Below are 25,304 nucleotides of genomic sequence, written 5' to 3' on the forward strand. Positions count from 1 at the left end.
ACACACACACACACACACACACACACACACGCACACGCACACACACACACAAATGCACCCCAAAACAATGTTTTCAAGACTATATCGTTGAACAGGTTATTTAATGTGATGCTTCTGCATGTGAAGCAGATCCCTATATACACTAGGGACAGGTTACACTATATACTTTGTACTGTAATCATGACATCACTGAAAGGATGACATCATGACATCACTAAAAAAGGATGACATCATGACATCACTGTATATAATCACGACCTAATCACCCATTGGCTGACGCGTTGCTCCTCGTCCCTATAACAGGCCAGGCCTCGTCTCCAGAGGGGAGGGAGCTCCGCCTCTCTGCACAACAGCCTGATGAGGAACAGCATCTTCCAGCTGATGATCCACACGCTGGACCCGCTAAGCGAAGGTAAACCCCGCCTGTCCCATTCTGACCTGAGATCAGATTAAAAAAATGTCTTATTACATCCTGACAGTTTCATTATATTAACCCATTCTGACCTGAGATCAGATTCTAAAAATGTCTTCGATTTTTTTTCAAAAATAGCAGACCTACAAGCTCGTAGCGCGCCACTCGGTGGCGCGCTATGAGCTTGTAGATCTGCTATTTTTCAATAGCTAAAGCGTAACACGATGCTAACACCAAAAGGGGTTCCTGCCCAAAATGGGTTAAAACAAGGGCACAAAGGTTAAAACAAGGGCCGTTTCTTCACCCCTCTTGCAAACCAGATCTTACTGTACTTCTAGGACACAAGAAACACTTTCCACAGGGCGTTTTTATGTGTGTAATATGTGTTTTTTTTCCCCCCACGCAGCCCTCCCCCCTCCTCTCCTCAAGGAGGGGTCATGGGTGCACCAAAGCATTATGGGGCATTGTAGGAAGCCAGCTATTATGCAGTCAAACCCTATCGTCAAACTCACACAGACTTCATTACTTTTCTGGCCCATATTATTATAGGGTCAAATTTTTCGAATTAATTGTGCAACTGTTATCTACTACAAATACAATTAACATCGAGTTCCAGCAGTGAAATGTCCCTGTTAATTAACGACGGCTCTCATAAGCCCAATATGTCTCCTCTAGGTTCCAGGAAATGACAGCTGTGCTCATTGAAACTTAATAATAATAATAATAATACTAGAAAATGCTGTTCCTGAAGAAACAGTGTGGGCTCGATGATGACACATTGACCCACGTGGTGTCACAGCCCCCCCCTTCCTTGTCTTGCTATTGGTTGACCCGGTCACATGACGTCACGGCGCAGAGGGGCACACGGTGTAGTGGAGTCACTATACTCGAGCCCACATATTCCCATATAGCTCAAAGAGGCTTTTATTGTCAATGATACTTGATATAGCAAAGAAAGAAATGATACAAAAAATGTAATGATTTATAAAAGGAGGTTGTGCTTCAACTGATGTGGGCTTCGTGGAACGCTATAAACACAAAACCCAGTGAGCAACGTTCCAAACGGCAGGAAAGGTCAAGGAGGAAAAATACTCACATTCACACTAATTTATTCTGCTCACATGTCTCTCTCTCTCTCTCTCTCTCTCTCTCTCTCTCTGTCTCTCTCTCTCTTTCTCTTTCAATAAACATCACTATAGCAAAAAGGAAGTCAGAATAAATAATGAACATAATAGATTAGTTTATTAATTAACACACGGTTCAAAATGACGGACCGATATCTGAGTGGAGCAGACGTAAATCTAGAAGATAAACCTAAAATGCTTAAACACAGTCTGCGAGATAATCACCTCCTATATTCCACGCTGTGTATAGCAGCCTACAATTAGAGACACCGGCAATGACATTTAATTGCGTGTTTTCACCTCGATTAATAAGGAGTCCACGATCACACGTACTGTACATGCCACAGTGCACTTTGATTCACACTTTAACTGACAGGGTTGAACAACGTTGTTTGTTCAACCCATATATTGCGCTGCAGAGTAATCTGATCAGTCAGTCAGTCATAGCAGCACTTGATTCTTGCTTCTTTCACACCCACACAGCCAGCATATTACAAAGACAAACGACTTGTTGTGTATTAGCTTGTCTGGCGCCTCGTTGATCGAGTTGAGACTGAGAGAGAGAGAGCGACTGCACGTAGCCAGAAACGGAACGGAGCGGTCGTTGCGGCGAGAGGCGAGCATGCCATCTAGACGAACTGCGCTTTAGACCAACACCAGTCTGGGAAAATAAATAAGTAAATAGAACAGTCGATGGCAATTGTGTCCCTCCAATACACACGCACGCACACACACACGTTCACACACACACACACACACACACACACACACACACACACACACACACACACGCACACGCACACAAGTGATGCTGTAAGTATTTGTGTCGTGCACCAGCGACAAAATACATGGACGTGAATGTGATGTGCATAACATTTCCTTTTGAATCTGATATGGTGATACGGAAGTGGTCATATCTTCTTTATTTTCAGTTTGATCACTTTATAGGGATAGATAATGAGATTTTCTTTTTTACAGGCTTGCTCTTGTTCTCTCAAAGTAGGATAAAAGGATATATAATAAATATCCCTGGATTTGGGGACTGATGAGCCTCTTGTTTAGGCGCCAATTGACATGGCAATAATGTACACTCACTCACGGCAGCTGTTGATCGCTGTCTCTTTCACTGGAAGCAAGGCGTTTTTATGAGCACCTAAAACATGTTGTTGGTGGTTTGAACTTCTGGTTTGCTCTCTCTTGGTATAGCTATGAATCACCATATATCCACTTCTGTATCGCTGATAGTCAAACCAATGATAAATGTGACACCCTGCCTTGAATACCAAAGCCACAATCCAGTGTCTTCCAAGTTAGCAGTTATAGCAGGGATGAGGGTGTTTCAAATGTGTCAGCCATGTATGTATACCTTGTTAATCCATACAGTACATGACATGGTACCGTATGTCACATTTATCCCTCGGGTAGACCGTTTAGAAAGTGAGCATCTGTGAGAAGATGCTAGCTGGCTCAGTCTCGCATGAAGACCAAAGTGTTGGGAAGAGATCATTTCCCTTTTTAATCCAGGATGAAAGTCTATTAGCCTAACCGCTGAAGGAGATGCTAAATGGCAGTGTCGTAGCTTGGCACGGGGAATTAATGTTAACGTTAATACACCTGGGAAGACGCTATACTAGGGTCGCTATATATTTTCCAGCCCCTCCCCCCAAAAAAGGAAGGATTTATAGCGTGCAATAAGCAGACAGCTATGCCGTACAGGCGCCGAGACAGACTGTATGGAACGACTGTCAAAGATAATGTCACCCTTTTTTGTAATTTTAGAAAAGAACCGTTTGTTTAGGGTAGTTGTACTGTATGTAATCTATTTTGCCAGCCAAGTCTATGGACTTTAATGTTTTTTTAGGGCAGTAAATGAAAAAACGAAAGGCATCATCTGGGCCGATATGATATACTGCCCTCACTGCGACCTCATTCATGCGATTGTTGAGCCACTTGTTGTGATTGGTTTTAATCCTTTAGTCAAACTAATTAATGTTGATATCAAGCCTGCTCACAGATCGAGAGCACGAGAGCTCTCGACCTGCCTTTTCTTCAGGGGATTTCTTTGACGTTTCTGCATGCATAGTTGGATTATCTGTGAATGTTAGTTGATGATATGTCTTGTAGTCGCCATACCATCTACAAAAGGAACACAAGGTTGATGGAAAAGAGACTCCTCAGTCTTGTACCGTACATATAAGTTAGGACATTGACAAACATTATGTCCTCAAAATATGTGCTCAAACTGAATTGCATTATCCTTATGTTATCTATCAAAGCAACGCCTACTTTATACTCCTTTGACTGACCGTGTCGTTTTGTCAAAAAAGAGCAGAACTTCTAACCAAGCGTCAGCTTTTGAATGTCTTCTTTTCAGAGTGACACGGTCGTGCAATGGAGATATAAACTGAGTTTACAGCATACAGTACAGTTTATGCTTTATATTTTTATTTTTTACTCTGTTTGTTCTGCAAATTAATATCTTATCTTTGTCCACACAGTTGCCCTTGTCCAAATTGTGTGTTGTTGTTTTTCCTGCTGAGCAATGGTTTGCATCCTGACTTCAAAATGGTCTAGTCGGCAAAATCTGTCTTCCAACAATAGACCTGACAAAATGGTGTATAGGGTTTCCTGCTTCTTTTTCTGGATTTTTCATTGATTAGCCGCAGAACTGAATAACGTGGATAATTTGCAGACGAACAGGAACAAGCAGAACAAAACTATACATGTCGGTCATGGTTATAATAATACCCTCTCAGAGATAACGAGGGAGTGAGTCTCTGCCATCCATGCATATCGACGTACTGTACCTGTACTGTTGGTCTTTGCCGTGAGAAAGTAAGAGGGGGGGGGGGGGGGGGAGAAAGAGAGAGAGAGAGCATTTCCAAGTCAGTGCTGTACTCGTTCTCTCGTTATTGCGTGCTACGAGTTCTGGTGGGGCTGCGGAGAGAGCCAGCAGTGCTGCAGAACCCATGCATTTTTCATAGACACTTCTGTAAATAAGTCGGTTGGTTGTTGAGGCTGGTTACTGTCAGTTCCACAGTTTCTGATGTTAGTGTGTGTGTGTGCGTGCGACTGTGTGTGTGTGTGTGTGTGTGTGTGTGCGTGCGACTGTGTGTGTGTGTGTGTGTGTGTGTGTGTGTGCGTGCTCGCGTGTGTGCGTGCGCTTACGTCTTTGTCGTGTTGTGTGCGCGCGTGTGTGTGTGTGTGTGTGTGCACGTGCACGCGTTGTGTATGCTTCAGCATGCATGCACGTGCCGCAAAGCTCAAATCCCTGAATTAACTTATCATCTGTTTTTATTCACCTGTAAATCTAACATAACAACCTAACATATTTAATTGTTTGTTTGTTTGTTTTTGTTTTCCAACGGTTATTTTTTTCTCTCCGCTGTCACCTTTAATTTCATCTGACATAAGTTGACCTGTTCAGAATGTACTTTTTTTGTTTTCTTTGATTCGGTCCAAATGATGCAATGTTTCCTATCAGCTTACGTTACCCTGTGGTTTTTTTTTTTATCTCTTTCTCTCTGTCTCTCTCATCTCTATTTTCCTCTACTGTCCCCTCAGAATTTGCTGACTCCGGTGAGTTCCTTCTCTAATTTCTGTTTCCTCCTCTCCTCCCTCCCCCCCAAAAACTATGTGTGTGGTCATTTCCAACAGTCTGGGAGCAAAAAAAACCCCATTTGCCCACAAACCGTTTTGTCCAACATGTTACTGTACTGTTCAACATCTCTGGAGTTATGTCCACTCTTCTCTGTGCTGTCCGAGTACTGTATTTGTTTCTATCTTCTGTGGGTTTGATATATTCTCTCTGTAGAAAAACCTCCATGACCATCGTGTTTCCCCATGAACCCCCTGTTTCTCTCTCTCTCCTCCTACTGTATACCTCTTTAAAACTGTAGTAATCTTAATCTATGTGTTAGTGTTTCTCAAAAGCAAGGACCCCCTGGAACTCTGAGAGTGTACAAATGGAACCCAAATGGACCCTACATGTAAACAGGGTCCATTTTGGTTCCATCGTGTGAAAACTCTCAGAGTTACAGACCTGTATTAATTAAGGGTCCATTTTAAGTCCCCTGGAACCCACTTTGAGAACCACTGTGTTTATGCTATAATAACCAACTTGGGTCTTGTCTGTACAGTATATCTTAAAGCTCTGCCCCCTGTAGTTTTATGACCACTATCATTTACTGTACCAATTAGTGTCTTTTTATTATATAAAGTCAAGTGAAATATAGTAATAAGACCAGCATGAAGGGAATGAGGGGGAGTTCAATGATCAGTCAGCCTTTAACGTGACGCGGTTGTTGTTTTGCATAGATAGAGCGTTTTGGAGGAAAAGGTGTCAGCCCTTTTTCAACTGCCATTCCTTTGGACTTGAAGTCAATAAGAGCTTGACAGAGCAATTAATGGCAAACGGGCTAAAATTAGTTAGTCCTCAACAAGCTTTTTTACCCCAAGCTGTTCTCATCAAACTATTATCGATCGTACACTATTTGAGCAGTTATAGGCACATTCTGTGTGCGGAGAAACGTGTCATTTTGACATGACTCTTTTCAAGAAGGTCTGGGGAGTCTCCCCGGAATAATGAGATCAATACTCAAGACATCCGCAAATAATCGGAATGTCCTACTTTTTTTTTTTTAAATCTTAACTCAATTCATCAAAATGAAAAAATGATTAATAAAGACTTTGGTCACAAAAAAACTAAATGAAAAACTAAAACTGGCAGATAATTAAACATAATGAATCCTTTTCTGATTGGCTCCGGGATTTGTGTGCATCTAATTAAAGGACCAATTCAACATTTTATTTAAAACAATTAAATCCACCAAACCCGTGCCTATATATAGAATCCACCACTAAGGACTATAGTATATTTTCCTCTGACACCACCAAGCTGAAGAGTGAACGGTGCTGCTGGCTGTAAAGCCGTGATGGGGAGGTTTAAAGGGTTAAAAGGTGTTGTTGGGGACTATGCATGCCAAATGGACACACGCTCCTGAGCATTCTCCCCAAGAGTCCCAAACCCAACTTGGAGAAATGTTGTGTTGTTTAACAGTGCAGGACCTCCCTGAAATCAGCCTCTCCGAGGTAGCGGACTCGGGTGAGTTCCTTCTCTAATTTAACTGTATCCTCTCCCAAAAACAAGACCTACCGTATGTTTCCAAATAGTAGCACCTTAATTCTTGCCTCAAATAGCCGCCGCCGCCCCGGTTCCTTTTAATTTAAATGCCCGGTGTCTTTGTTGTCACGATTTTTCGTATTAAAACACTTCGTCCAAATAATAGCCCCCCGTCCAAATAAAAGCAGTTATTTGCAGTTTCGTCAGGCTAATTTGGGTCCGCCCGCGGGCAAGTATTTTGCAGTTTATTCAGCCTAATCGGAATTGTAACCAAATAATGCCCCGGTGCAGGACAGTGCAAAAATAAATAAAAAAGCCTGCTGCAAAATACTGTAAGCCGCTTGGTTTCTGTTTAAATGCCCTGGCCGGGTCCAAAAACGATTTCGTTCATATTAAACTCCAGGGCTACTATTTGGAAATATACGGTATTTGTTATAGCTCTGAGCTAACCTTTTTCTTGGGAGATCAACACTCAGACATCCGCAAATGATCGAACAAAATATATTCTGATAAATAAACTAAACTGACATACTTTCTGATTGGCTCCTGATTTGTGCAATCTATAAGGACCAATTCACATTTTTTTATAAAATGGACTATTTTCTCTCTGACACCAAAGCTGGAGAGTGAATGGTGCTGGCTGTAAAAAAAAACATGGATGTTGATGTTAAAGGGGTTGTTGGGGACTTACAGACGCACACTATATGCAGGGGTGCACATGACTTTTTGTTGGGCTATAGTTCTCAGAGGAGCACCTGGAGACGTCGTCTGGTGCGCACTGCGGTGTCTGCACGTCTCGTCTACAGTGTACTCACTGCCACCACAACGTTTAAATTTAGCCAGCATGAGACATGCAGATAAAATGAACTATACTCAACCTAATGCTGCGGAAGGTTCCATGATTTACATGTACATCCAAAGTGTGTACATTGTTTAAGTAAGTCACATAATGCATGGTTTTGATATCGTAAAAAATATATTAACTTTGGCTAAAAAGCTTGTGTTTAATCCATGTGGCTTCTTGTTTACTAACTTACTTGGTTAGACTATAGCGCTTGGAACTGAATAACAACTTGTCATATAGCAGCTTGGTTATACAACCCGAAACTCTTCAAAATAAGAGTCACTTGTAATTATTAGTCAACGCTAGTTTTTATTTCTAAGTCTGCTTACAGGATGTAGATAAACATTTGTAGTATACGTGACACCAGAGCTACTAAATGTTGGTACTGGCGGGCAGCGGTACGTATACGCAAGAGAGCTTCATATTGTTTGATCTGCCGCGCAAAAAAAAAAAAACATTTTGGCAACGCATGCGCACTTTGCGCGCCAGTTATGTGCACCCCTGGCTATATGGACACATGCCCCTGAAGCGTTCCCCCCCAATAAGGCCCAAACCCAACTTGGAGAAATGTGTGTTGTTTAACAGGGGACCTCCCTGAAATGAGCCTCTCCGAGGTTGCGGACTCCGGTGAGTTCCTTCTCTAATTTACTGTATCCTCCCCCAAAAACAAAAAGACCTATTTGTTATAGCTCTGAGCTAACAAACTACACGTTTCATTGTTTTGGGAGAAATACGTTGTGAGATTATTATATCGTGTGCCTGGCTATAGAGAGAAAACTGGCAGAGTGGCTTATACTGTAGTAGCAAACACCACAGGCTGCAGCTGTTGTTTATACATCATGCAAAAACCATGCATGCCAGCCTTTTTTCTTTTACCCATTTGGATCCTCTCACTCGTATACTTTGACAGGGTTTTAATTTCTCAAAACAGTTTTTTTAGATATATATTTTTCTGTCGTTGACATATATATCGATTGTTATTGAAGTCATGATGCCTCTCAAAACGTATAATAAAGTCTCTTAAGTTTTACGTCCTCTCTGGGTGGAGAGATTTAGTTTAGTTAAACCCAGGTCTAACCTCAAGGGGTATACCACTCATACAGGAAGGAATCCCTGCTTGTCCGGGGGGAGATATTGAGCTTTATATTATGTGCTCCAGGCACGGCTACTTTACTCAGTCAATAGATGGATCCTGCCCAACACCAGGGTCAAAACTTCACACTGGAAGTGTAGGGAGGCCACCTTCAACCACTGCAGATGTGATATACTGTAGTTATCTTGCATGAACATACCATACAGATAGAAAATAGTGTCCAATTCATTCAATTCATTCCAAATAGGGCTAATGCCTACATTGTACACGCATGGCACTGTGTGTTTGAGGACTGAAATCCCACCAAAGAGAGACAAGGGACCCACATGTCAAAAAAGGCTGGTATGGTCTTTAAGCGCAAATCTTAACATTCTCCGTAATCATATAGAGTTGTTGTTAGCCTGTTTATTTTAGCCTAACATGCAGTTAAGCTGGTTTTTACAATTTTAAGCTTGTGTGTGTGTGAGAGTGCAAGTGAGTGAAAATTGCAGATTGTTTAAAGCTTATAATGTCACCAGTGTATAACGATTGATATTGGTTTGAATATATTGTTTGGCTTTCATAATAGGCAAAATAAGTATATTTTATATAAATAATGATAAGGATGTCTCAATTATAATTATCTTAAAAAAAAAGAGAGAAGAATCGTTTTTAGCCCCTTTTTTTAGCACTATTTCTGCAAGAGAAAACCTTGGTATGTGGAGCTATACAAAGAATATCACTTAGGAAGGAGAGACATAAAATATTGAAGTAGAAAGAGGGATGGGTGGGGTGAAAAGGAGAGAGTAGTTGCTCTCACCACACTGAACTCTGAGCGAATGGACAAAAACAAGCCATCCGAACAGAACACCACTCACATAGACAACGTTCACTTTGAAAATTGAAAGTACACCTTGCACTATAAGCTCCTCTAGTGACGACACACATTTACAGATGTGAATTCTGCCCCCGCACACGGCGCACAGTGATGTCTGTATTGTTATGGTGGTAACATTTATGTTTTACTTCAGTCGCACAGCAGCAACCTGCATCGCTCAGCAGAAATGCCACATTCTCAACTGAAAGATAGTGTTTGATGCAATGTCATCACTTTTTTACAGTTGAAAAGACATTATACTGTATGTGTTGAGCAACACTGTCATACAACAAACTATAAATTTGTCGTATTAGGCTTTTCATATTCATTATTTTGCCAAAGCTGACCTCACCATAAAACAGGCTGGCTTTGGCAAAAGTCAAACTAGGCTTTGACTTTGCCTTTTGCCTTTTATATTGATTTATGACGTCAATATTGAATGCCCTAATTAGTGCATTGGATGTTTTATTTATTATTATATTATTATTATTATTATCTTTTTTACTTGTCTTAGGGAGTGACATGAGGCAAATGTCCGCCCGGCCCGCCTAAACGAACTGGTAACTCGCTGTCAGGCATCTATAGAGCCTATAATGTGGTACACGCCTTAACCGCTCACCTTAGGGTGCTCCAATTATCAACTATATTGCTATATACAGTATATATCTTGATTACAAACATCTGTTGCTCGCCTATACCCTTGCAAGAGGTGCTTTCCCACGTTACTGGGCTAGTGTACAGAACCAGGCTAGGGGGGTATAGTCTCTCAGGGGTCGCTGTTTTAGTGTTTTCCCCGAATATTTGACGATGAGATTCTCAGACCGGGCTAGAGGGGGGGGGGTGACCTGGTGCTGACTCAGCCCACATGTCCACACACATTTTGTGCTGGTCCAGTGCCTAGTGGTGCAGAACCCGCGGCTCACTGACTCAGAGTTTGCATTCACAAAGTGTAGCTCTGGACTAAAGTCTGCTCGGCCAATTCACACTGACAGAGCTGTGTGTGTGTGTGTGTGTGTGTGTGTGTGTGTGCTTGGTCAATAACAAGGCAATAAGCAGCCATCCCCCCTTTCACAGTATAGCCATTCAGTCACCTAATTGACTGAGTGATTTGTGGAGCTATAGCCGTACTTATACTATAGTCCTAAATAAGTCTGAGGTTAAAGGTCTGAAATGTCTTTATTATAGGAATAACCCCGTGTGAATTAAGAACCATCTCGTTTTCAAGGGAGGACCGCCGAAATTACAAAATACACCTCATCATACATTAAGACGAAATGAATAGATGAATGTGTCCACTGATGGTTAAGACCTTTGGCTGCACTCATATATATAGTACGTCAAACCCCATTAGCAGTGGCGTGCACAGATAGACACTATAGGGGGTGCTATAGAGCACCCCCTGCCCTTTTCCCTCTGGACAAATGTGCCCCTTTGAAAAAAAATACAGTATACAGAATGTGGCCCATGGTGACATTGATCAATTCTTGATAAAAAGCTTCTCTAATATATTATTTAGGCCCCGTGGGAAAATCTATAAATCTCACACTATTATTAAGGCAAGCGGCCCGGTTCCACGCGCTGCACAAGGTGCCCTTTTTTCACTTCACTTGAGCACCTGCCCCCTCTCTAAATGTCTGTGCACGCCATGCACTGCCCATTATAGGAGCATATACAGAGTTGAACAATGAAACCGTGCAGAAAGGATCACCTCCTAGAAGACAAACATGTTTCCCTCTCAGCCTCTCTCTGCCACACCGCGTTAACGGGATCACATTCTACTGGTGTTGTGATTGGGCTGCAAGGTTGAGGCGGGGTTGCTGACCCCATTGGACGGCTTACGACAGATCATTATGTCATTGTCCCCGGCCTTGAAAATTGCTGGTGTCGTTACGTCACTTTGTATTGACGGGGACGGGACATTATATACAGTATGTCTGAGTACTGTAGTGTACGGTGGCTGAACATGATGATGCAGTGTGTCCTCTATGTGGCGATGAACAGACAATGGGAGAGAGGCCGTTTCTCTTACAGCCACATATATATAGTAGTACACATTTTGATGGCGTCTAATAAGCCTATACTATTAATTAATTCCTCCTCACTTCGTTATTTCTTTCTCATGTTATTAGCCCAATAGCAGCTCACGTTGAAATCGTTAGAAAAATATGGTTTTGTTTTACGTTACGTAAGGACGCTGCCAAGCCGCACCGAGCCCCCTATCCCCCCCTCCAACCCCACCCCCCCCCCTCCCCCTCGCCCCCCCCAGCCCCACCCCCCTCCTGGCTCCTCCCTCCCAGCTTGCCGGCTGGGTGAAAGAATCAATGTTAAAAGCCTTTCGCTCCAGTACAGACTGTGAATTTCCCTGACACCCCCCCCAACCAACCAACCCCCGGCAGACAGACATGCACGCACTTAGACACAAAATACGCACACAGGCACGCACGCACACACACACGCACACGCACACTCACACACTCTCTCTCTCTTTCTCTCCCACTCTCTCTCTCTCTCTCTCTCTCTCTCTCTCACACAGTCAAACACTGTATACTCAAACAGAGGTCATCCCTGCAAGGACAACATGATGCATTTCCGTATAAACAACAACAACATCATTCACAATGTCGCTCTCCTCCATGGCTGTAGCTCTCCTCGTTTTGCCCCAACAAGATGACTCCGTTGTGCCCCCGCCACGGCACGCCACGCCACGGCACGGCGGGGCTAATTGCCCTCGGAGCCGAGTCAGTGCATGGTTGCTTGTTAAGAGGCCAACCTCGCGGCAATAGAGCACTTCAGAACCAATTCGGCCCAATTTGTATGGGATTCAAGGCACTTGTCCGCGGGAGCCGGAGATGAACAGGATGCTCTTTGAGCTGGTGTGTGTGTGTGTGTGTGTGTGTGTGTGTGTGTGTGTGCTCGCGCGTGTGCATTTGTGTACACTACAGTGCGTGCCTGCGTGCATGTATACACATCCACTGCAACTAGTGTGTATAGGCTCAATGTGCCAAATTCCTGTTTTGAAAATACGACCGCTACACCATTGTATACATTTTGGGAAATGGTGGGAAGAACAGATGATGAAAGAGAAAGTAGGTAAAATAGGTCATAAGTAATAGTATATTATAGTAAGTAGTAATAATAGTAATAGTAAGTATAGTATATAGTATTATTATTATATTATTATATTATATTATTATATTATATTATTATAGGGATAATGAAGTTGTTGTTAGTTTGCACATACACACACATTTGACACAAAAACAGAAAAGAAAATACAGTTAAATACATAGAAGCACAAGGGCAGAGAGCAATGTCCACAGCTCAGTCTAGTCCTGGACAAAATCCTGATTAACAGTGGCGTGCACAGACAGACATTTAGAGGGGCAGGTGCTCAAGTGAAAAAAGGGCACCCATGTTGTGCAGCGAGTGGAACTGGGCCAGTTGCCTTATAATTGTATGAGATTTTGGGGCATAAATAATATATTAGAAGCTTTTTTTTTTTTAATCAAGAATTGATCAATGTCACCATGGTCCACAGTGCACGCCACTGCTGATTAAGCCTCCAAGTCGACCTCTTTAGTCTGACCTTATTGTATGCTGAAATACCATAACTACAGGGAACGTATAGAGGACAATATATAATGGTAGTGTAGCTAAAGTGTAATCAGTGGTGTAAAGTATACTCAAGTACTGCACTTTACGTACAATTTTGAAGCATTTGTAATTTACTTGAGTATTTACAATTTCCAATACTTTCACTTCGACTCCACTATATACATCTCGAAATACAAATATTGTACTTTTACTCCATTACATTTATTTGAAAACTTTAATTACTACTAGTTACTTTGTAGAATTTTATTTAAGCGAGTTAGTAAGTGAGTCAGTGTAAGAGTCCCTCAGTCAAATTTGGTCACAAATGGTGGTCCGTCCGTGGCTCAAATGCTGAATACCTAATGAGCCTTGATGTTGGGTTGAAAGGGTTGAAAAGCGCTGCTCCAGCGCGTCGTGCGAGGGACTCGGGGACAGACACCCTCATTGCTCAGCCGATGCAGACAAGGAGCCACTTCCGACCTACTTATACGTACCCAAGAAGCAGTGGTATATATATAGAGAGAGAAGGCCTGGAGAAGATGGACTCCATGCTAGAGAAAGTATACTCGAAGTATACTTATACCCAAGCAGTGGTATAGAGAAGGAAGGCATGGAGAAGATGGCTCCATGCTATAGCCCATTCTGACCTGAGATCAGATTCTAAAAAATGTCTTCTATAGGCCTGCATCCTGACAGTTTTCTGAAAAAGCTATGTTTCTATGTCAGTGGTTCTTCAATTTTTTCAAAAATAGCAGACCTTACAAGCTCATAGCGCGCCACTCGGTGGCTCGCTATGAGCTTGTAGATCTGCTATTTTTCAATAGCTAAAGCATAACATAATGCTAACACCAAAATGGGATGGAGAAGGCATGCAGAAGATGACTCCATGCTAGAGAAAGTATAGCGTATACAGGATGGTAACACTACACCTCCGTGAGGGAGGAATACAATACAACGCATGATGCTATAGATAAACTATAGGGCGTAGCAGTCATGGCGGCCATTTTGTGGCGCCACGAATAGAAAGCCTATTATCCCCCCCCCCCCCTCCCCATAGAGATTTGTATTTATATTTTAGATTCATTATTTGAAGCCTTGGAACCTGCATGAAGCCGTCCAGGCTCCTATAATAATATCTGGTGAATCATTTTATACTTTATCTTTTTTTTTATCCCACGATTTTTGCTATACCCATTTCATGGTTTTCCTGGTGAACCATGACCATAACACATTGTATCTGTAAAAATAATAAAAAATAATTATATATATATATATATATTAAACCACAAAGAAAGGGTATATTATATGACCTTCGTCATTATTATTATTATTATTTTCACAGAATCAAGTGTTATAATAAAATGTGCCCATATGCACGACCCAAACAAACAAACACGGGTCCCCGGGCGGCCCAGTGTAAAAACTGTGTGGGGAAAAAAGTGCTTTAGTTTACAGTACAGATGCTGACTCCTTCCCACCGAGACAGAGCATCAGAGAGAGAGAGAGAGAGAGAGGGGAAGAGAGGGAGAGGGAGAGAGAGGGAGAGAGAGGGAGGGAGAGGGAGGGAGAGAGAGAGAGAAAGAGAGACAGAGGGAGACAGAGAGAGAGAGACAGAGGGAGGGGGGAGGAAGGTTACACAGTATAGCACTCCTGCGGTGTCTTGCTTCTATTCCTGTGTTCCTCTCTAGTGTTCAGCTTATACTGCGTCAGGTTTTAATTCCCAACTCTTTCATCAAATAGATGTGCTGACTGTCTTTATATATACTTATATATATATATATATATATATATATATACCGTAACTACAGTCGCTACTAACAACAGTATAAGGGAATCAAAATAATTGTTTGTTGTTTCACACTGTGTGTGTACACAAACAAACAAAACGCCAACTCATCATCAATACCCCCCCTCCCTCCTCCTCTCCTCTCCTCTCCCCCCGGCTTTGAACAACCCATACGTGTGTGTGTATGTGTGTGTGTGTGTACACTGTGTGTGTGTGTGTGTGTGTGTACACTGTGTGTGTGTGTGTGTGTGTGTGTACTGTGTACTGTGTGTATAGTAGAGGAGTGGAGGCCTCTCATCTCTTTTGTTGCATGTTCAGTTCACACCAGTTCCACCCGGCAAACATTTGTGTTTTTCATCGTCTTTTAACACAAGTATATACATGTGTTGTGTGTGGTATATATACGTTAATATGTACATTAATGAATACCAAAAAATAATTGGAGGACCATATGCACCGAGTGTCTATATTAGAACTCGATATACATGTGTTGTGTTGGTATATATATACGTTAATATGTACATTAATGAATACCCCAAAAAAAGGAATTGGACCATATTATGCACCGAGTTATTAGCTATTATTAGAACTCGCTTCTACTGGCGATCAAAAAACTGGGTCATCATCATTGGCTGCACCGGAGTCCCAATTGGACACGTTTTACAGCACTGTGTATGTTATTGCATATTATATTAGTCAGTTCAACAGGAGCTATTTTTATATTTGAAGGGATATGTTACTGTGTGTATACGTGTCTGTCATTAAGTCATTGCTGCTTTGTTTTGGCCCTGCTGCAGTACAGTACGCTCGGGGAGGTTCTGGCGCTGTGGGTCCAGTACTGTAGTACTGGACAGTACTACAGTACTACAGTACAGTACTTTATACTGCAGAGTCCCAAGGGGTCAATGTTCAGTGGTGGAAAGTAACTCAGTACTTTTACTTTAACCCATTCTGACCTGAGATCAGATTCTAAAAATGTCCGTTTGAAAATGACAGTTTTCTGAAAAAGCTATTTTTCTATGTCAGTCGTTCTTCGATTTTTCAAAAATAGCAGACCTACAAGCTCGTATCGCGCCACTCGGTGGCGCGATATGAGCTTGTAGATCTGCTATTTTTCAATAGCTAAAGCATAACATAATGCTAACACCAAAAGGGGTTCCCGCCCAAAATGGGTTAAGTATTGTACTTATAAGTGCAATTTTGAGGTATTTGTACTTGTTATTGTATACTTAGGTACTTGGGTATTTGTACGAATATTGATAACTTTAGTTGTACTATAGTTACTTTGTAGATTTTGGTTTATTATTACTAAACGTACATTAACCCACTTCAGCCCTATATATATATATATATATACACATTCCGGCCATTTGAAAAATAGCCGATCTACACGTTTGTAGATCTGCTATTTTTTTCAAAAGATTATTATAAATTTGAAAACTTTAAATGAGACATTCTCTGCACAATGAGTACTTTTACTTTTAGTACTTTAAGTACATTTTGAAGCCAATACTTTTAGTACTTTTCTCAAGTAAAATTCTGAATTCCGGACTTTTTATACGGAGTAGTAGTTCTACTTTATTGCAGTATTTGATAGTTTTACTTAAGTAAAACACTTGTGTACTTTTTTTATCTTCCACCACTGGTTTCTATACACTAAAGTTTAAAGTTGACCCCCTCTAGGACCCTGCAGCGTTGCGCCACCACTGTGCCAGGGTTATTATCGTTTAGAAGGTTTTCAACAAGCTTTACTTTCATTTCAATTTGCATGTTTTCAATTTCATTTATTTTTTGTAGTTTGTTGTTATTTATATATATATTTATAGTTTTAAAAATGCCTATTTTTTTTTAGTTTTATTGTTTTTTCATTTATATTTATTTGTGTTGTAATATGGACGGATTAGATTAGTCATGGGGGGGGGGGGGGGGGCACATCCACAAGCTCACACTGTGTTGCATCATTATCGTGCTGCTTATCGTGACCTGCTATTTTATACCATTTTGGGAAGATTACAAAAACGTTTAACGTTTTTTTTTTAATTAATCTATGATTTTAGTTAGTTAACCCATTTAGGCCTGACGTCGAGAAATAAAATAAAACGTTCGCTCTGAAAGAATATATATTCAAAGATTTGTGCCGCATTTTCACGATAAAAAAATAAATAGCAGACCTATACAAGCTCGTAGTGCGCTATGAGCTTGTAGATCTGCTATTTTTCAATAGCTAAAGCATAACATAATGCGTAGTTAAAGTAGCGTTTTCACTTGGTTATCCTTTTTGATAATGCATCGTTTTTTAGTTATTTTTATAAATTCCAGTTAACTCCCGCAATTATTATAGTTATAGTCATTATATCCTTAGTTTTATAGTCGACTATAATAACCTTGGTGTGTTGCTTCTTTGTGTGTCGTTCGTACATGTGATTATAATTAGAAAACCTGCAGAAAATGTTGTTTTTTCTATGTTTTTTCATGTTCACTCTTTCCTGTCTGTCTCTGCTGTGTCGCTGCTCCTCCTTACCCTTGTCTTTTGCTGTGATGTTGTAGAGCTTGGGACTTATGGAAAACTAAAATATTATCACACAATGAATGAGGAAGGTAAGCCCCAAAGTTTAATTCAAGTTTAATCCATCCCTATTTTTTTTTTCTGGATTTTCTTTTTCAAATTCGTTTTTTTTTATTATTTTTCCCCTACATTTTGATCACACGAACAAGCCGTCATTGTCATGTGCTAGTGAACATATACGGTTTGATCTTTATAAGTTTGAACAACCTCTCCTTAAGAGATTTCACTGACATGAGTGCAAATCGCAGTAGCCATGTGCCCCCATTGTATCGTTTTGTTCTGGTATACTGAATGTTTTTTCTTTCGTTTTTCTTTTATACATAACCTGGGTTTTTCCCTCAAATATGTGCTTTGATATATATATACAGTATATATATGGAAGTGGTTGCTGTGTGTAAGTGTTTGTTGAGAGTATGAATTCTGTTTGATGACATGATGGTTACAGTATAATATGAACACAAGAAATGGCATTATGTGCCTTTCATTGATGTACCACAACTTAAGCAATTAATATGATAATCCTTTCCCCTTATCCCTGCCTAAACTTATTTGCCCTTTTTTTTTTTTTTACTATTTTGAAAAACAAAATGAAATCATTTAAAATGGTGCAAATATCTCACAACGTGTCGATGTAGATCGGCTATAGTTGATCTATTTTAAAAATGTTTTTTCAAGATAGTAAAATATGTCAAATAAGTTTAGGGAATTAAATGGTAAGGCGTGCCCAAGATGGGACCAATAAGACTATCTACCTGTTTCACTTCTATACCAAATCTCTTTGCTGTATAAATAGCAGCCCTGCAAGATCACAACGCTATATACATTGCATTGTGAGCTTGTATAGAGACGTGCTATTCTCGCTGAATCTCGCAGAATAATATATTGGACATGAGGGTTCATGAACTTCATGTGGTTATTATAGAAAAGGTATGAAATATTGAAAAGATGGGACGTATCGTATACTCAAGTAAAAAAAGGGGGTATACTCAAGTAGTACTTGGAGTATATATAGTAGTGTATACTCAGTTACTTGCCGCCGCTGAGCGAGAGCACGCAACGCAAGACGCACGTCACTGAAGCATGGCCGAGTAAAGAGTCAGAGTGACTCATCCTCCTCCCGCCCGCTTTGTTGCATAACAGGCTGACGGGGGGAGAGAAACAAGGCGTGTGGGAGAGAGAGAGAGAGAGAGACAATCTAATGATGGTCAGGCAACAGCTGCTAATAACCGCCTGCATGGATGTCCACCACGCTGGCTTGGGCTGTCAAACCATTATCGCTTCATATCGGGGTGGGTTCTCACAAAGTGTGGGGGCTCCGGCTCCGGCGGGGACCCTCGGGGGTCCTTTGAGGGGGTTCCAGGGGGTCCCCCATGCAGAGAAATGAGGAACAGTTTAAGTGTATCCCCTATTAGGTTGGGCTATACACGAAAATTAGCTTTTTGTGAGCTTTGGTTGTTAAACCAAAAGTCTTCTCTCTCACATTCTCTCACCGGTCGGTGTGCCATATAGTGATCACCCTCCTTTGTGCCAATGTTGGCACCGGGTACCAAATTGCCTACCCCTGATATATATACCGGTAGGCATAAGTGGTTCATTCATAATGAGTGTTCACTGCATGCGTTGTCTGGAGTTGAAAAGTGTGTAGATTTGGATAGAACCCCCGGAACCTGGTCTATAGACCAATCCATGGAGCAGTGCCCCGAAAGGCCAGGTGTAGCTAATCAGTTGCTGAGGTGTGTAAAGCTTAACCCATTTAGGCCTGACGTCGAAATAGCTCATAGCTCCAGCTCATAGTGCGACACTCGGTGCCGCGCTATGAGCCTGTAGATCTGCTATTTTTCAATAGCACACCTGTCCTAATCAATATGTATCTTTGTGTTGAAGCTCAACAACACAAACTCGACGCACATGCTCAACACATGTGGGAATGCTCCACATGTGTTGTTGAGCGATATGTCATGTGGATGATGGTACTATTATTATTCTCCTGTTTATGTTTTGTTGTACTTGTAAGAGGTTTTTTTTCCCGTTTTTTGTTTATGTGCTTGTTTGTTTGATTGATTGTTTGATTGGTTTTTTTGCACCAGCACAATCCTACACGGGTTCCTTCTCAGATTTAAATGAACACGTTTACAGTGGATGAAGTGGATTCATTCATATCCGTACAGTAGGCCTTGAGTTGAACAGGAATGACATCATAATAGGAATCGCTCGGTGAGAATAATAAGTCTGGTTATTTAAATAATAATAATAATAATAATAATAATAATCAACTATTTATAAAGCACTTTTCAAAACAAAGTTACAAGGTGCTTTCTGACGGCATAATAAAATGCAGTGAAAACAAGATGAAACAACAACAGTTTTAATACAAATGTAAGTACAAACAAAATAATACATGCATAAATGCGAGGGTCTAAGACAGTGAAAGCCTTTGTGTACTATAGTGAGTTTTTAGCTGTGAATTAAAAGAACACAGTGAAGTGAGCTAGCTTGTCTTTTAGCCTATACTGTCCCAAGTACATTTTGTACACTCATTTCCCAATACACAGGAAACCCAATTTATTTCTCTCTCTCTCTCTCTCTCTCTCTCTCTCTCTCTCTCTCTCTTTCTTCTTCTTATTTCTTTATCCAATGCACTTTCAACTTGCCCGGGCCTGATTTTGGGGCATAATAATAATATCATATAGAGCTCATGCAGCATTGTGAGTTTTGCTATATAATAAATATATACTGTATGAATATACAGTTGGTGCCTTGAGATGTTGACCTGCAGCAGGGACCATTGATGAGGTGACCTATATATCTATTAATACTCTGTATATAATATACTGTATGAATATACAGTTGGTGCCTTGAGATGTTGACCTGCAGCAGGGACCATTGACGAGGTGACCTATATCTATTAATACTCCGTGCCGTTATGGAGGTCCATTCACCATGAAGCATAGAGGCTCTCCATCCTGCACAATCCATAGGGAATGACCTCACAGTGAAACACACTTAGTGGCCATTTAACTCTGAGAGAGTGCATGCGTGCATGTGCAACTACACACATAAACGCACACACACACACACATACACACACGTATGTGCCATTGACCTTAACAACAATGACATACCTTCCAAGGTGAGTGGTGGTGCCAAGGTAGTGGATATGACAAATGTGTGATTGCTATCTCGACAAAATGTATTGGTGTGCATGGCCTGCATAACCGCCCGTGTGTGTGTGTGTGTGTGCGTGTGTGCGTGCATGCATGCGTGTGTGTGTGTGAATATGACCGATGAGAGACATTGAGAGTGTGAGAGAGAGAGAGAGAGAGAGAGAGAGACTACAGTTGACATGGTGGTGGTTAATGATTTTGCCAGAAGGTCACAGACAGTGTTGACACGGTCGGGTGGAGTGTATATCGATGCGTCACCGTGTCGAGTCCTGACCAATCAGCATCTCGTACTATGTTTTCAGTAAGAAAAGAAGAAGCTGAAAAAAAAACCCCAGATTCACCCTTCGATTTATAGCAAAAAGGGCTGATTGAGAATTGGCACAACGTTGATGATGCGTCAAAACGCCACCGTCGGTGGGTTGGATGGATGTGGGTTCTAATCTCGGGACAGCCTGGTGGGCTCTGATAGATCCTAGAACTAAAGGTTCTAGTCGGGACAGATATTCCCATGCTTTTTTGTTCTTGCTTAATGTAAGTCGCTCTGGATTAAGAGCGTCTGCTAAATGCCTAAATTGTAAATTGTAAATTGGGACAGCCTCGTGGGGCTCTGATAGATCCTAGAACTAAAGGTTCTAGTCGGGACAGCCTCGCGGGCTCTGATAGATCCTAGAACTAAAGGTTCTAGTCAGGTCAGCCTCGTGGGCTCTGATAGATCCTACAACTAAAGGCAGTTCAAGCGTTTGAACCCCTGCGTCCGTATTCTGGAGGGAAACATTTAGCCTGAAACGGCAGATCTACAAGCGTTCACAATGCATCGCAGCGCTTCTATACGTATATATAACAACAAAGAGATTGGTGTAGACAGAAAAAGAAAGCGGTCCAATCAAAGCACAGTTGTAAGTAACTCGCGTCCGTTTTGACTAAAGAATAGTGGGTTTTGAGCATTAGTTATATAAACTAGAGGGCGGATTGCCGCCGGCCGGCCCCTAGCTATTCATTTCAATGGAAGTTGCTCACAGTGGCGTTCCAGCGTTAGCCCGTATAGGGTGTTATACCCAGACGCTCTGGGGACCAGGAGACTACAGGGTACTATACCCAGACGCTCTGGGGACCAGGAGACTATACCCAGACGCTCTGGGGACCAGGAGACTATACCCAGACGCTCTGGGGACCAGGAGACTATACCCAGACGCTCTGGGGACCAGGAGACTACACCCAGACGCTCTGGGGACCAGGAGACTATACCCAGACCCTCTGGGGACCAGGAGACTATACCCAGACGCTCTGGGGACCAGGAGACTATACCCAGACGCTCTGGGGACCAGGAGACTATACCCAGACGCTCTGGGGACCAGGAGACTATACCCAGACGCTCTGGGGACCAGGAGACTATACCCAGACGCTCTGGGGACCAGGAGACTACACCCAGACGCTCTGGGGACCAGGAGACTATACCCAGACGCTCTGGGGACCAGGAGACTATACCCAGACGCTCTGGGGACCAGTAGGCTATAGGGTCTTATACCCAGACCCTCTGGGGACCAGTAGGCTATACCCAGACCCTCTGGGGACCAGTAGGCTATAGGGTCTTATACCCAGACCCTCTGGGGACCAGTAGGCTACAGGGTCTTATACCCAGACCCTCTGGGGACCAGGAGACTACAGGGTCTTATACCCAGACCCTCTGGGGACCAGGAGACTACAGGGTCTTATACCCAGACCCTCTGGGGACCAGGAGACTACAGGGTCTTATACCCAGACCCTCTGGGGACCAGGAGACTACAGGGTCTTATACCCAGACCCTCTGGGGACCAGGAGACTACAGGGTCTTATACCCAGACGCTCTGGGGACCTGGTTCTGAGAGGTTAATTGTGTTGTTTGTTCCTAAAGCGACAGGGGGGACATTTCTCATCAGCCCCACAATCAACACATTCTTCATTATTGAATATTGACTGTACAGCACAGTGTCGGCTACACAGTATAATCCTCAGTATTAATTTGATTTCACTGGCTGACTGTAAAGAATGACCCCAAATGGGCCCCGGTAGATTCCGGTCCATGTTTTCCACTATCAGAGGTAAATTATAACACAGAGAGGATTTGACTGTTGTTTGCGCTTAAAAAGTTGTTTTTTCCCTCTCTAAACAGATCAGTATAAAGGGAGGTAAGGGATTCTTCTGTTCATCCAACGAGCAATTTAGTTTGTTTCGGGGGAGATTACATAGAATTTCCATCTAGCTGGCTGTCAGTAATTATAGCCTCGGTAAAGAAAACGGTCTTTATACCGAGAGGCCCGAGTCAATATTCACTGACTGACATGGGAAATATTGCACGGGTTGTGAATCAATCGGGGCTAATTTTATAGCCCATACCTAAACTGCAACATCTGCGGTCTTGGTGTTTTGCTTTTGGTGTAACATTATTTCTGTGTCTGTGTGTGTGTGCGTGTGCGTGTGCGTGTGCGTGTGCGTGTGCGTGTGCGTGTGTGTGTGTGTGTGTGCGTGTGCGTGTGCGTGTGTGTGTGAGACACTGTTTTAAAGCCGCAGGGAGTTCTTGGAAAAGTCATTGTTCCACAAGGCAGTGGCAGCCCAGTGTCTGTGGGGTTGCCAGGTTGGGCCAAATTGCCTTGTGTGTGCGCACCATTATTTTAGATGTCAAGAGGGACACACTGCTTACATAAGCTCCAATCTAATCTATTCCACGTCCTTCATCTTATATGAAGGATCATTCTGTGATTGGACGTGCATGTACAGTACTGTACAAGCATTGTGCTGTATACATGCTGCAAAATATATTATTAAAATGATATTTTTTCGAGAGCCACGGCACACACACACACACACACACACACACACACACACACACACAGAATAGTTATTGATTTTTCTTTCTCCACAAACCAGGAGGCATTCAATTCTCCTACAAAAAGAGGTTATAGTAATACTCGATCATTTGTGGATATTATCATGTTATCAAGTATAGGCATTTATTTCATGTTTTCTACAGTATAAGTCGACTCTGGATTAAGGGTGTCTGCTAAACGCATATAGATATTGTAAATGATAAATTGTATATACTGTATGTGATGGGCTGTGGTGCTGCTCCCGGATAAATTCCTTCTGGGTTTGTTGTCGTCGTTATAGTTTTTCAACGGTAATAATTCCATATCTGATATCATTTTCAATTTTTTCTCCTGTGAAATTTTGGTCTGCTATTGATCTCCGCTGTCAGGCAGCAAGCTATAGTGTGTCTGTGGTGGGTTTTAAAATATTTAACCAATGAAAAGTATTGTGACTAAATAATATCTACATTGGGTTAGATTTTTTCCAAAAAACAAAAATAAAAGTTACGGTTCTTTTGGACATGCACAGTTTCTCCAGTATAGCCGACAGCCAGTGGCGTGCACAGATGGACACTAGTGGGTGCTAGAGCGCCCCCTGCCCTTTTGGCAATGTGCCCTTTTGAGAAAAAAAAGGGTTTTTTATTTTGTCTAATTGTGTGTACAGTGTACAGTATGTGGACCATGGTGACATTGATCAATTCTTGATAAAAAAGCTTCTAATATATTATTTAGGCCCCCACAATCTATAAATCTCACACTATTAACCCATTCAAATTCTTCTAAATCCTCCAAGTTTTATGAAATAGGATAAATATTTTCACGATTTTTCAAAAATAGCTAAATTATAACATAATGTTTCAAACACCAAAAGGGTTCCACACGCTGCACAAGGTGCCCTTTTTTTTCACTTGAACACCTGCCCCTCTAAATGTCTGTGCACACCACTGCCCACAGCGACGAGATGCAACCTGCCCAGGAAGGACACGGAGTGACGCTGACCTCCAGGGGAGACTGATCTCTGATCTGTGTATAAGAGGCGTCTCTCCTGGGCCAGTGACGCTGACCTCCAGGGGAGACTGATCTCTGATCTGTGTATAAGAGGCGTCTCTCCTGGGCCAGCACGCTGACCTCCAGGGGAGACTGATCTCTGATCTGTGTATAAGAGGCGTCTCTCCTGGGCCAGTGACGCTGACCTCCAGGGGAGACTGATCTCTGATCTGTGTATAAGAGGCGTCTCTCCTGGGCCAGTGAAGCCGACCTCCAGGGGAGACTGATCTGTGTCAAAGAGCGTCTCTCCTGGGCTCAGCTCGCCACTCACAGGGTGCATGCAGCAAAAGCACACTGCAGGATCATCAGTATATGATATCATATCGACTCTTAGAGTTGTTTGATCTGCAATATTTCATGAACCCCCCCCCGTCGCCTTCGAGGCACTTTGGAAATGTGAACTGTGTGTGGTGGTGGGGGGTTGGTGGGGGGGGGGGGTGGTGGGGAGGGGGAGGGGGGGGGTCAAAGGTGACAACTGGAGGAGTTCTGACACTTTGAAGGTGAGGCCGGCGGCACGCTGTCCGTCCGCTATACCCGCTCAAGGTTTTAAACCGTCGTGTTGTTGATTCTCTTCCCAGGCAAGTTTCGAGAGAAAGCGTCCATCCTCCACAAGATCGCTAAAAAGAAATGCCAAGTAGAAGACAGTGAGAAGGCCAATGGACTGGCGAGTCGTTCAGGTGAGTGGTCTTCTATCTGAACCCTGATAAACCCATTTAGACCTGACCCCCATTCTACTAAATGTCTTCCTAATCCTGTTTCTGTGTCAGTGGTTCTCAAACATTTTCATGTCAAGGACCCCCTAAAAATATATGTAATTGGCCGCCGACCCCCATATCAAAATATGTTGTTCCAG

The 25,304-nt window shown here is 42.3% G+C and overlaps 1 protein-coding gene across 1 annotated transcript in view; it reads left to right on the plus strand.

Moving 5' to 3' along the window:
• The window catches only part of LOC308335917 (solute carrier family 24 member 2), a gene marked incomplete at both ends in the record, with an annotated part of 80,466 nt that overhangs the window by 35,037 nt on the left and 20,125 nt on the right, over positions 1–25,304 (plus strand). Inside the window, 4 exons of the mRNA XM_080793140.1 lie at positions 304–412; positions 5,101–5,115; positions 17,379–17,429; positions 25,030–25,128. Of these exons, the coding sequence (XP_080649266.1) occupies positions 304–412; positions 5,101–5,115; positions 17,379–17,429; positions 25,030–25,128 (274 nt within the window). The remainder of the gene's footprint in view (positions 1–303; positions 413–5,100; positions 5,116–17,378; positions 17,430–25,029; positions 25,129–25,304) is intronic.

Source organism: Protomyctophum bolini (assembly GCF_963924005.1).
Source record: "Protomyctophum bolini genome assembly, chromosome: 20".
In the NCBI taxonomy this organism is placed as follows: domain Eukaryota; kingdom Metazoa; phylum Chordata; class Actinopteri; order Myctophiformes; family Myctophidae; genus Protomyctophum; species Protomyctophum bolini.